The following is a 14104-nucleotide window of genomic DNA, read 5'->3' on the forward strand; positions in this document are numbered from 1 at the left end:
GCTGTTAGGATGTATCAACCAACCTCAGCTCTCAGTCACTGCACTTTAGTCTCCCTTCTACTGAAGTTATTTTTAATTTTTTATTATATTTATTTACTTATTAATTATTTAGTCATTGATTATTTTAATGCCTAGAATGTGTTATTTCTTTGTGTGACATCTTACCCTAAGAGATTTTGTTTTATCTTACAAATCACACGACTAACACCACAGAAAAAGTAAGACTTCTGACACACCTGGTGCTGGAATAGAGTTTAACTAAGTTTGTAATAGCAGTTATTTCAGAAATAATAGTGTCAATATATTCTATGCTATCTATAGAGTAGTCAAGTTACAGTTTGCTTTGTGGAATGATGTCTGTTTATCAATCAGAATATTAATGCTGGGCAGCGGGGACAGCAGGAAAGCCCATCATGAGAAGTATTTCTAACTTCCCGTTTTAGGGGACAGGTGCATTACAGAAGCAAATATTGAATCTAGTTGAAACAGACGGCAACCTGTAGTTAGCTCTCTTTCTTTTAAAAGGAGAAGTACAAGAAATTACAGTCATGCAGAATTTGATGTGTTCCAGTTGAATGCTAATTGTGACAGTTGTCTGTGGCTTTGTAACAGGGGTGGTTTTGTTTAGCCATAAATGTCACGGCCAACGGGGTCAAATACTTACCCAAAGTGGCTGTGTGTAAACTGGCTTGCAAGCCAGGTATGTCGAAGCAGAGTTTGTTCATTTGAGTAAATTTTTTCTTTGGGTTTGTGTCTGAGTCCGAGCGGCTGAAAAATCCCACCGGAGAGCAAGCCAAAGGCTTAAGTGTTGGAAACATGCAAGTGCCTCTCTGCCTGTCTACCTTTCGGCACAGAAAGGTGCTTCTGCACCCTTTGCTGTTGCTGTGCATTATTTTTGGCAGTAGTGGACCCAAACTTTCTGAACCGATGGCCACAGCAAGCACTGGGGCAGCTCTGCTCTGCAGTGCCTAATTCTGGCTCTCAACTCACTTCCCAACTCACTAGACATTTTTTTCTCTTTCCCCCCCCTGCATTTTAGTTTTCTGCTCTCTTTTTTTCAGCTCCTTCTTAATTACATGTTAAGATTTAGCCTCCTTTTTATTCCAAGTTCTTTAATTCACGGTAGTATTTTCTGTGACTTGCTGTCATAGAAACGAGGGCTTTAGAGGACCTTACGAGCTCGTGTAATCCATTTCACTACCTCAAGGAAAAAACTACTCTTTTTAGACCAACTCTGGCAGACGTCTGTCTCACCTATTTTTAAGAACCTCCAACGAAGCAGATTGTGTGACCTCTCTGGGTGATCAGCCTAGTGCCTTACTTTTTTAATAGTGTTGCTAAGATCCCGCCTGTTGCAGTTTAAGTCAGATTCCTTCACCAAAATGTCTCTGAAAACCCTGTCCAGAGCAAACTGTGTTGCCAATTCAAAAGCTATTCTGCTCAGATCTCTCTAGTCCATACTTTTACTTTTGGTGTCTGTTTTTGAACTTAATCTCTTGACCCTTAGGGCATTTGCAAATCAGTTCATTAGGCAATTGCAAATCAGTTAATTTTAGTTCCGTCTCATCATGTGGTCCATACAGGTAGTATTGCCTCGTTCGCATCGGTTGAAACCTAAATTTGCGGCTGTGCTCTTGCCATGTTACAGCTGCAACCTCCCTCGGACAGTCTCCTCCCTGAAAGCATGCGCAGAGTATGAAAAGCTTGATCATGTAGAAAGAGGCCACACTGCATTGCCCTTATCCTTATCATCACTGAACACAGAGGCCCCCTCTTCATTTCAGCGTCCCATTTGGAGATGCTGCTGTGGCTTTTAATCTCTTCCTGGGCTGGGCTGAGCTGGCACCTTGAGTTGTCTCTCTGCCTGTCTTGGTGTCTCCTGTCTTGAATTAGGAGGATCCCTCCCTCCTCCTGCTGATTTGCCTGTTACTATATATAGAAGTTGCTTTTTGTCTGTGACTGGGTAAAATAGCAGTTTTCTCTTATTGTACCATATTTTTAACGATCTCTGCTTAAGTACAGCTTTTTAAACATTTTTTTTTTCTCACTACTTTGGTTTAATTCTATGAAGCAATCTGCAATTTTGTTTGTAAAGGATACCATATGTAAAAAATCTGCCTTGTAACTTGGATAGGCCCATAGCAAATAAGTTGGCATTGCACGTTTTCTGACTTGCAGGTACAAGCTTGTACCCAGGGAGTGTAGCCAGGAGGGGCTGGAAGGCAAAGCTGTGATGACATGTTCAGTCTCCAGGTGGAGGGCCAAGAGGGCAGCTGCGCGGCGCTGGGTTGCATTCCAATGTGCTGATCCGTGGAACAGCGTTGGCATACGCTTTGGAAGCTGCTGCTTGCTCTCCTGGCTGTAGGGAAGGGGCTGAGGTGGTGGCAGGGAAGGAAGGGGTGAGTCTTTGCAGAATATTTTCGTATGATCATGGCCTATTCTGAGCAGGCTGGACATTTGGAGCCTTGGCATTTCTTTGTGGTGTCGTTGTGTACTGTGCTGCCTCTGGTAGCTCAAAAGTTAATTACTCCAGACTGGGTTGTTGAGGATTTTTTTTTTTTCTCCTTGATTCCTGAACTACTTAATTAAGTTGTAGGGAAGTTATATTTTCTCACTACTTGGGGGCTTAATGGGGTGGAGGCTTTGGAAACAGTTTAACAATTTCACATTTTATATGCTCTAATGAATTTCCCAGGATTTTGGAAGGGTTGTATCCAACTTTAGTATCGTAATTTCCAGAGTTTTATTTATGCTAAAATAAGTTAGTAGTGGATTAAGAGGCACAAAGAGCCAACAGATTACAAATGAACTAATGAAGACATCGTTTCTTTTGGATAAAGATCATGACTCACAGTTGTGACTTGTACTGAAGTACTGCAGACCATGAATTTCACCAGGACCACAAGCTGGCAATGGGGTTCCTCTTCCCTCCCCTGTTATTTCAAACCTGTGTTTGATTTCAGGTGCAGAAAAGAGAGGGTTTGCAAGGACCAGAAACAACTCTGAATCTGCAAGAACTCCCCAGAACTTCGATAGGAAGAGGCAACTCTCTGAATCGCAGACAGAAACAATGAACAATTCAGACAGCAGAATAAATCCTAGACAACTGGGAACTCCCAGAGGTATTAAAGCAGAGTGCGTACACGCTTCAGGAATAAGCTGCCTTGAAGCATGTGCTCAGCACTATTAAAAGATGGGCTGGGATGAATGCTCTTAACTCTAAAATGAGCTGTAGAAGACTGTCGATTATTTGTAAAATATGATTATTCCAGGCTTTTTGGTGCTCTGAAGTCGAGTGCCAGTATTTCTAGGCAAACTGTTCTCAGAAGTTCAACTTTGAATACAAAGCCTCTGTACAGCTGCTGTTAAGATACATAGACAAGTTTGGTGGGCAAGATAACACTTATGAATTTTTGTTTGCAGGAGGATCCTATGCTGCTGTCCCAACATCAGGTGATAGAAAGAATCTAAATAAACCCACTCGAGGGAGGAAGAAGAGTATATTTGAAGCCTACATGTCAAAAGAAGATGTTTCAGCAGGACTGAAAAGGGGAGAGCTAATTCAGGTGCCTGGAACATACAACGTCCATGCTCTTGTGATAAGTCTGTGAAAATCACAGGCAGCTGTTGGAAATCAGTGTCAGTTGGTTGCTTGACAGAGAATTGATGTACCACTTGTAGATGCTAGGGGAAGATTTTTTCCCTCTCTCAGAAGGTTCTAGAAGTGGAATGAAGTCTTTTACGTTCAGCTGAAGTATAGTTTTTGATTTGATTGCATGTTCTGTGAAATTCCTGATCCACACTCGTGATGAATTGCAGAGTTCTGGTTGGATCGTCTGCTAGCCATGATAGTCATTATTGTGGAGACACTTGCTTTTACAAATGATGCTCAAAACCACAGCAGGTGCTGGCAGCCTCTGTCAGTGTAAGTAAAAATGAATGCCCTTAGCAAGATACTTCTTGCTGAAATTCCTCATGAAGTTGTTCATTAGTCCTCAGCAATGAGGTGTAGACACCTCTGCTTCCAGATCTACTTTTCTTTTTTCAGTCTATCAACTCTTACCAGAAGTCTCCCTCGCACAGCAAAAAAGGGAGAGTGATAGCGCAGGTAATGCTGTGGTCCCTGGGGTCTCATAGGGCTGTGCCTACCAGGGCATTGCAATAGCTTATTATAAACTATGATGCAACTGGTTAAATTAATATCAAATGGCCAGGCAGTGGTACTGGACCCTTGATTTGCTTGCATAATTTTCTTTGCACTCCCCTAAGGTCATAGGGCTGACCCAGCCACTGATGACAGTGTATGGTTTACTGAAGTAAGGCACAGATGATAGATGGAGCTGAAGAGCCCATCAAGATACAGAAAATCATTTGCATGTGTGTATATGGTTATTTGCCTTGAACAGCTAGCAATAAGCATGTTCTCATTTTACAGATTCTAAAGATCAAAGGTCGGACTTTGTGCTTCCATTTGGAGCAGCAAAACTGCAGCCATAATTAGGCAGCAGTTCTTCTCTGAACATCTAGCAAAATGTGGGGGTAGACCTGCCATTTGTGTGGGTAGCTGGATCTCAGAAGGAGTTTTGCATAAAGGCAGGCAGGGCTGAGGTTCACTGAGGAGTAGGAGAAGAGGAGAGCATCCTAGACCCACTGTTGTAGTACAGTCCTCAACATGGTGTAATGTTCTTCAGGACACACCTGGTGTCCCAGTGAGATCAGACTGGCTGGGGAAAAAAGGCAGGTGGAAGTCGGTGAGGGCATGACAGACACTCATGCTGAGGCATCGTTTACCCAAACACACACTGGTGCATTGCCATTTGATTAGCGTGGTAATGCTGGTGAGGTGGTGATACTTACTTTCATCAATACATTGAAGTTGCAAATGGCATCACCTCACTTTTTGTCTGATTTCTTGTTATAATTGTATTGTCATTCTTGTGTAATAATATAATGGCATAATTTCTGGAGGTGCGATGAGGATTCCACATAAAAGATTGCCTAATTCCATCCTGAAGACCAGTCTGATGAGCTCTTAGCTTTCAGAAAAATGACTACGCGGCATATCCCTGCTGATGATCAGAGTGGTCCACTGGGCTACCCAGAACCTTAGGCCAGTGTCTTCAAAGACTGTCATAGACATCCATAGTGGGAAGCAAATGGTGAGGGAAGAAGTGGGAGCCTCAAGCTATGACTTACCCCCATGGCTGCAGTGGCATGTGGCAGCAACTAAAGCTTCTGCCTTACCTTCAGGAGTGTTTTTGGCACCCATGTTTGGTAACGCAGCCTAATAGCATTAAGTGCAGTGTGTATAGATTGCCTATGAGGTCAAGTGCAGCTGCAGATGAGGCACATCAGACTATGACTACTACCTGAGAATCTCATTGAAATGCTGAGTCTCGGAGGACCTGTGATTGCATGCTCTCTGGCAAAAGAATCCCTAATTCTAGTAAATGTGTAGTGTCTACTCCAGGTCATGTGCTGCGTAACTGGAAGAGTAATACATGCTTTCTTAGGCTGTGTCTGTTTTCCTTTCATCCAGTTCCACATCTCAGGGAAACAGTTGAAGCTGTAGAAGCTGGATTTAGTTATTTAGGGCTGAGTGTCAGATCATGGGTGTCCCAGCTCAGTGTATCTCATCTTCAGCTCATTCATCCTTATGATCTCATCAAGACCATTCATCATTGCAGTCTCAAGCAGGATAGGTGAGATCCTGAAAGCAACTTTAGTGAATGGACAAATATTCAGCACTGTTTGTACAATGGCAAGAGACGTACCTGTTGTGTTAATCCCCGAAAGCAGGGCATTAGTCTGGCATGGTAACCTGCAAAAGTGTTCCGCAAGACCCTGTGGAAGAGGAGAGCAAACCTATTGGTCTGAATCTGATGGTCCTGAGCAAACTTGAGTGCTAGCCAGACAGAAGCAGGAGTCTTCGAGCAGGGGCCATCCCCTGGAGCATCCTGGAAACACTGGATCTGCATATATTTGTGTGAGAACTTGAGAGATCTGTTAGAGAGAAAAGACCCTACCATGAACTCTGAGGATGTTGCTGGACCCTGGCAATGCAGCTACACAACTAAATGCTCCTGAAAGCCCAGCGCACGGAAACAACTGTCAGACGTGGAGATCGCTCAGATAGAACACAAGTGCCGTGAAGATTAAGCAGTCCCAGATCAGGAAGAACACAAGTGTTATCTTTATGGGTGCTGACGTCTGTCAATAATATTAGTCTTAATGGCTTCTGGTACTGTATCTGACATAACTCAGTTTTTGACAAGTAGCATGGAGAAGTGTGCCCTGCAGGATTCCTGGATTCATTTAATCATGCGACGTGTGCGGAACTGTCCTTCCACAAGAAAGGGGATCTGAGCTCAGGCGCTTAAGAGTGCGTAGACTTCCCACTTCCCTGCCTGTAAAACTGCAGTGAGCAAACACCAAGAGTATCAGGTTGGTTGGAATCACATCGTCCGCTCTGAAGGCAAACAAGATTGAATAATTTCTGCTTAGTTATGTAAGCGGATGGTGTTGACTATACACAACAGATGAAGTCAGGTTATGTATTAAGGAACATTGACCCAAAGGACCATAATCATCTTGTGAAGCACCAGCCAGAAACTCATGTCTGCTCCACGCCTCCAGTGTCTCCCAGACCCTCCCTGCAGGGCTGCTGGGGTCAGGCGGAGCGAGAGTGCGCAGCATACAGAGGTGCAGAGCTTGCTTTGCCATTAAGAGGGTGTTTTCCCTTGAAAAGCTGTTATTTTGTGGGTATGAAGGCTGGGGTATCCCTGATTTTCATGGGTTGTTTTTTCAAAGGTGGCCTTGGTAGCAAGCAGCTGCTTGAACCCTGACCTTTTTTGGTGTTTCATACATACAAATGAATCTAGGCATATGTGTTATGATAGCTGTTATACACTGCTTGATTTGAGATGCTTGAAGTTTAATCTGAGTATTGCCTGCCCTGGTTCTAGCAGAGCAACCTGAGAAATCATGACCCTTTTGTGTCTTGCTGGGGAAGCTCAAAAAGGTTAGAAACTTTTTTGGCAAGTATGTGTGAAGCTGACTTGAATCATCAGAAAGTGTTTTAGAAACCTTCCTGCAAACCTTTCTCTTCCCTTTCAAAACAAAGGCCCTACTGACATAAAACCACTGATAAATATAGCAGCTATTATTTGCAAGCTATTGTAAAATAATACAACATTAGTGTGACATCATGAGACTCTGCAGCCAGATCCTCACCCCCTAATACACATATGAGAACAGTTGTTCATTGCAGATGGGAAGAGTGACTGGTTCCAGATATGATATCACAGCGTGAAATGTACAACATTGTAAATAGGATTTTCATAGGCACAGATAATAGGGCCCATCTGCTTTCTAAGATAAATTTTGGGAGTTCCTTGCTTAAAGGAAAGAGCTGAAGTATTTTAATGCTACTTGACGTAAGAATTCTAATGCTGATCATAATTAGGTAGTGCATATAAAATGTAGAGAAGCCCGCTGCATGGTAAACATGATAACACTTTGCTCCTCTGTGTGTTTGCCGGAGCTGGGCATCCATGTGCATGTAGCCGCTCTGGCACCTTCTGGGCCATGGACATAAAACCTCATTTTTCACGCGCATAATGGGCATTTGCACCTGGCTGATTGACAGCTGTCCCAAACTATTCAAGGGGATTCTGCAGAATAACATAGTATATGCCCTCATCTGCTTTGGGCTCGTGGGTAGATGCTGGTATGGGAATTGTTTGACTTGTTGTCAAGCAGAGCAACCATCCCTTTTCATTTTTTCCTTTCTGTCCGTAGCAGCTTCCTTTACTAACAACGTATTGTTTTTGATGGCTGATTCTGGGAAATAAGGGGAGAAAAAAGACCATTGAGAGTTTTCCATCAGTGGGTACCAGTGCTAATAGAGGCTGATGACAGCGAGTTAGCTCTCACTTTGCCTGAGCATAAAGTATCCCCAGGGTTGCTCCCAATGGATTGTCTTTGTTTTCGTGCCGTTGTCCTGGGTTGTGCCTGCCATGTGGCTAGTGTGCTTGTTAATACTAGTTACATAAGGCACAAAATAAGACATCGCAGCAAAGTATTCAAATAATGCCTAAAGAATATAGAATATATGATGCTGGTATTTCCAAACTTAAGCAAATAAAACCAATGGAAAACCTTCATAAATCTGCAAATTCTTTTTCAAGGCAGCAAAACTTTCACATGTAATCAGCTTTATTTTCCTATCGTCTGAGTGTTTCCCAGAATACATAAAAAAATTATATGCCGCAGTAAATTTTTAAGGAAGCAATTCCTGTGAGAGGTTCCTATGATTGCTTAACACAGAAGTGCAAACAGATGGAATCTGGTCGTATAACAAATTGGCCAACGTTATTTCAAATACACAAGTGGAGAAAGTTTTAAAGTTTCAGCCCAAAGCAGAAGCCTGTCTGAAGGCAGATACCTAGTTGTATTTCCATAAGAATCAAAAGCTGTCAGTTTTAACTGCAGTCACCTGAGTCACAATTCCCAGGACCCTCTTGGGATGGGAATGGCACTGTTGCATAGCCTGTAAGTCCTTGGTTGGCTCTCCCTTTCTCTTGGATGGACCTGAGCGCAAGCAGCAAAACTAATTGGTTTACTTTGGAGGGGTGATGTGGATTTGTTGCAGGTGACTTGAGCTTTGAGTTGGCAGATAACAAAGCAGAAATAGATAGACCGTGGAGTTTCAAATGTATTTAAGATAGTGTGACTTTAAACATGTTTAAACAGAATTTAATCCTGTAGACTTTAAATGTTTGTTTTTGGAAAATCCTTTTGATTCTTCTTTGGAAATGTTCTTTGTCGCAGAGTTACTACTGTCTGTTTGCAGGAACACCCTAAGCAGCCAGAGCCCTATAAGGCTGATACCTGCTGCCATGCAAGCTCAGCAGGTCAGCTTTTCCTCTTTCCTTCCGTCCTCCAAAATAAGCAAAACTAACATTCTGCTCTTCCAAAACAGAGCAAAACAAATTGTTTCTGTTGTCTGTTTGTTAACGAAGTTGCTGGATGCTCAGCAGAAAATGCGTGAAGGGAACAGGAGGGCTTGGATCCTCAGTTCACAACTGAGTAGCAGCAACAACTAATGATTCAACATCTCTTCGATGACAGACTGCAGTAGATCAGCTTAAGCCTATCATGAAACTGCCTTTTGGCTTGAAATTGCTCAGATGCTAAGTTGTCAAGACTTGAAATGTATAATGGAAATTTAGATGTATCTCTCATGTTTCACAGTAGATATATTACCCACAGCTCTCTAATTTAACTGATGTTATATAAAATTAATAAGGTTCAGGCATAATCTTTCTCTTTCTCTTTTTTTTAAGGGACCCTTGAGAATAAATCCTAAGAAGTACCATGAAGCCTTCATTCCATCTCCAGTAAGTGTAATTTTATAATGCTTTAAAGTTCATAAGTAAAGGTGCATTAAGATAGGAGTTATACTGTGCACGAAAGGTCACTCAGAGGTGAATGAGTTGGAATAAATGAACATGATCTGGATTTTATTTTAAATCAAATATTCCCAAACAATTCCTGCTTTTTCATACCTCAAAGAACTAGTTACTTAGCTTGTGCTGAAATTGGGGATACTGCTGGGTCCCACAGAAGCCAGCTGAAGTCAGGTTTGAGGACCACCAGATAGCATAATCAGAAACCCTTGGTTTATGGCTGCAGAGGTTTTATAGATTTTCCACTGATTTAAGTTAATCTTCCCTAAACAAATATGCTCTCCATTTTCGATCTGCTGCATGAGCTAATTTGAAAAGTCATTCCAGAAATAATATGCGTGATTCCTTTTCATGTGCCTGCTTTTGAGTGAACTGTATCTTGGTTGGCTTGGGCTGTGCTTCTGTTACATGGGACTGGCTTGCACCTCTTCTCTCTTCTTTCCTTATTTTGACAGAAAAGAAGGGCTCTTGCAATTTCAGGGACTTCCAGTAGGGAAAGTGACCTCACAGCTGGCACAGCCAAGGCTTTTTATCTGGAACTGACTTGGTCAAAATGTTACCGTCAATGAGAGAGAGTTTCATATTGAAACGTTTTGTTGATGTGGGGGAGAGAAGGGAGAGCCTGCCCTGAGGCAGTGAAACACTGACTGTTGTTGTCCCTGCTACTGACAGCACTATTGTTTTGGGGCTTGGATTGAAAGCCTTGAAATTCATGGCATTGTCGGTTCACATTGTTGATTTGGGATAATGTTTTGGAGGCTACTTTGTTAGAGGAGGCTGGCATTACAGGGCTGGAGGAAGGTCGGGGGTGCACAAAGTAGATTAAGATTAATTAGAGGAAGAAGTGCAGAGCAGCTCTCCGGTACATCAGTAGAGCAGCACTGTGTGTGTAAGTGAAAGGAACTGTGATCCTTTACAGGTGTCCTTGTAGGTGTGGTAAGTGTAAGCTGTTAAACATATTCTCTGAAATGACAAAATGCAAGGTTAAAAGAGAAATCTAGCTACTGACATGAGTTTAATTGGATGTGAAGCTTTACCCCTAATCACCCCTAGTGTCCAGCTGTTGCTTTGTGCAGTCGATTGCTTGCTGTTCCGCGTGCAGGAATACATACATTAAGGAGGGTTAGCCGAGGTTGTTAGCTATCTTTCTACTTTTCTGCCCTTTGTGGAGCTGAATACCAGAACCAGCCTTGCCCCTGGTAACAAGCAGAATCAACACCTGGATGAAGATGACTCTAGCTGGTGCGGACACAGTCCTCACTTTAAGACGGATGCTTTAGGAAGCTTATCCTTCGTATAACATTGTTTGCCATAATGGAGGGTTTGCAGCCTTTGTGTTCTGCAGGACTTCTCATCATTGCCAGATGCTGCAAGAGCTACAGCTGTGAAAAATCACCCTTTCTCTCCTGCTGTTCACTACGGCACTGTACCCCTTTCTCTTCAGCTCTGCCTTGGCTATGGCTTCATGGAGTTCAAATGCAACAGCTGTTCACCTTCTGACACCAGAAGTCCCAGGATGTTTCTTGCTGCAAATGTGCTCTGTCTGCTTGTCTCATTGTTGCATGAAGAGTTGAGGGGAAGGCCCAGGGCCTTTCTCTTGAAAGCTACCCAGAGAATGGACCCGAGCATTTAAATCTCTGCCTCGCAACTCGTGTCTTCCCTGCACACGGTAGTGTGGTTTGAAATGACGGCATTGTCGATGTGAAGAATGATACTGCTGAGCACGAGTGATAGAGTGACTGTGGCTGTACTGTGCTTGTAGAAGACAATTCTAGAGCGGGTGAAAGTACTGCATATCTCCCTCTTGTCAGAGGGGGACAGAGAGCACTGCTGGTGATATTCACAGGTGGCCACGGTGCAGTAAAAGCCCCATGCGGAGCTGCAGAAGTCTTGAAGCCATTGCGGCCAATAACGTATATGCACCCTGGAGGCAGCTGAGACTTTGCAAATGGTTGTGTTCTGTTGTGATTTGGTGCCATTTTAATTGCATTAATAATGTGAAGTGCCAGCTGTGCAGAGTAGGAGACGGTGAAGGAAAAAGTGGGACGCACAAGTGTTCTTGGAAGTGCGTAAGGTCGCCTAACAATCATGAGCCTGGAGCTCAAGATATAGAAATGTTTCTTTTTGGAGGCAAACCCAAAACTGACAGCAATTTCCTAATACAGCTTTGTTGCAGGCATTGAAATTAACTGCGCTGAAATAGGTGTGCATACACATATATAAGTGTGTGTGTGTGTGTGTATATATATAGGGGTATATTGTTTGGGATGAGAGTGACTGGCTGCAATTCAAGACAAGACTTTTGCAGAGTATGGAGATGCAGCTTTAACTAGGTGGTGTGACACATCAGGCACCTTTACAGGGGGTGAGGGAAAGGGTCTGCCTTGCGTTTTCTTGGACACAGGAGAGAAGGAAAAAAGTGTAGAACAAACAAATTATCGTGAATGCCAGCCTGTGTCCTGCAGCGCAGAGCAGCTACAGGTACAGACAAAAGAAAAGCAGGCATTTTCCTTAAAAAGTGACTTTGAACTTTTCTTTTTATGTATGTGGTGAATTTAGGTAGAGTTGGGGCAGAAGGGAGAGGGTGGGGAGAAATGAGGAATAAGACCATGTGTAAAAAATCTGGCTTTTTGAAAAGAACAGTTTCCAATTTGAATAATGTTGGTCCAAGAGGCTTTGCAATTTTTCTGCATCTTGTCATGGGAGGCAGCTTTCACACAGCTGTTGAGCTGCTGCTGCTTTTCTTTCTAAGAGTAATTTGGTCTCTTGGAGGACAGCCTTAGTTTCACATCATGGCAGGGTTCTGCCGTTTTATTGTTTTGGTATCTAAGCAGAGTAAGATATTTATGTGATATTAGGGCTTCATGTTTTCAGGTTATAAAAGAAGTTTTTCTTGGAGACTGAGCACACTGGTAGTTCTGATTGGATTTACTCAAGCATATGAGACTTAAGAGTGTGTATCTGAGAAGCAACTAAAGTTGTCATTAAGATTTTAATTCTTGTGAGCCGTTTTTTTTCACTGAAAGACAATGAGGTACTAATCTAAAGAAACTCATCCTCTTTTTTTGTACATCAAAACTATGCAAAGATAGCTCTCTAGAAAAACTATATTGACTGCTCATGTTGATACTAAATGCTCACATTGTTTCACACGTTCATGGCACTGTAATCAGACACATGGAATTTTTCATATACTGAATTAAGGGGAAGTGGAAATGAAAGCAGCAAGAGCACTGTCGATAATTAGCCAAAAAAAGGACAAAACTAGCAATCCTTTAAAAACTGAAACCTTTGTGTTGGCATCTTCAGGAAACTTCATCTTCATTCACCCCATGAAGAAAATCTTCCAAACTAAATCTAGATTAGCCGAATGCCAAACATGTCTGGGGTGGATAATCATAGTGCGCACAATTAGTAGAGGCTCTTGTGCAAGGATGTTAACCCAGAGTATTGAGAGAAGGCGTCCCAACATGTCTGTTACAGTAAAAGATCTTCTGGCTTGCAGTTTGCATCTGTAGTCATCATTTTTTGGAATCTCTTCTAACATCAGTTGTGCCAAATGCAGAATACATGGCGTTAACTCATTTGAAAAAAAGAGACTGCATCCCCAGCCGCTCTCCAGGCCACCTTCACAGACTGACCTGCTGATCCCAGAGCTGCGTGTCCCTGCTTTCCCATCTCACCAGGAGAGCAGCAGGCAGCTCTGCACGGCGCGCTTTGCAGAGACTGTCTTGTAAACATGTTCTGAACAATAGCTTTGAGTGCTTGAGTTGGGAATTGAATGTGTGAAGAGCTGTGACTGCAGAAAACTCTCTACCCATTCCCAAGAGTAACTAGAGGAACTGAGCAGAGCTTGCAGACAATACGTCTTGAGGGCTTGGCTCTGTCTTGAATAAATAGTGTGGAACTACTGTGTGGGCACATACATACAAAGGATCTTATTTGCTGAAAGATATTGCATGTTGAAGGGCATACGGTGAATCCATTTCATTTCTGTGCACAACTGCAGGATGTTTGTCTCACCAGGGGTGTGTCTTTTTTGATGACAGTGTTTTAAACCTCATAACAACTGTAATTTAATATGTTTTGGTCTGGTATTTATTTTTCTTCCTCTTCCACTAGGATGGAACTCGCGATATCTTTATTGATGGAGTGGTTGCTCGCAACAGAGCCCTGAATGGTGACATCGTGGTAGTGAAACTGCTTCCCAAGGAGCAATGGAAGGTCAGTTCAGTATATTTTTCTGTGATTTGACAGAAAGAGCTTATTGCTGTTTTCTTCACTAAACTTAGGGCCTGAGACAGAGAATAGAGAATTTCCTACGTATGAAATTAGCTCAATTGCGGTTTATGCTGCTGTAGATGAAAACACTTTATCCGTTACAACATTTGGAAGAAGTGATACCTAAAGTGTTGAAACCTCACCCTTTGCATGGAATAGCCTTCCTTATCACTGTACAGAGAAGTCTGACGACAAGGCTGGTTCAAAGCATGGTTGTCAGAGGTGACTTTTGATATCTGTTATTTAGCTGTCTTCATGCTGTGGCATTGGATAACTCTATGTAGGTGTTTGCAATTGCTCATGTATTTGACAAGTGCTGTTCACAAAGCTTTAGTAATGATTAACTCTCTAAT

General features: G+C 42.6%; 1 protein-coding gene across 2 annotated transcripts in view; it reads left to right on the forward strand.

Moving 5' to 3' along the window:
- DIS3L2 (DIS3 like 3'-5' exoribonuclease 2) overlaps window positions 1–14104 on the forward strand; it is a 194085-nt gene that overhangs the window by 14631 nt on the left and 165350 nt on the right. For both annotated transcript variants that reach the window (XM_050902202.1, XM_050902203.1), the window contains exons 3-6: window positions 2964–3122; window positions 3424–3566; window positions 9348–9401; window positions 13593–13694. In XM_050902202.1, the coding sequence (XP_050758159.1) occupies window positions 2964–3122; window positions 3424–3566; window positions 9348–9401; window positions 13593–13694 (458 nt within the window). The remainder of the gene's footprint in view (window positions 1–2963; window positions 3123–3423; window positions 3567–9347; window positions 9402–13592; window positions 13695–14104) is intronic.

This window comes from Gymnogyps californianus, chromosome 10 (assembly GCF_018139145.2).
Source record: "Gymnogyps californianus isolate 813 chromosome 10, ASM1813914v2, whole genome shotgun sequence".
Lineage (NCBI taxonomy): Eukaryota > Metazoa > Chordata > Aves > Accipitriformes > Cathartidae > Gymnogyps > Gymnogyps californianus.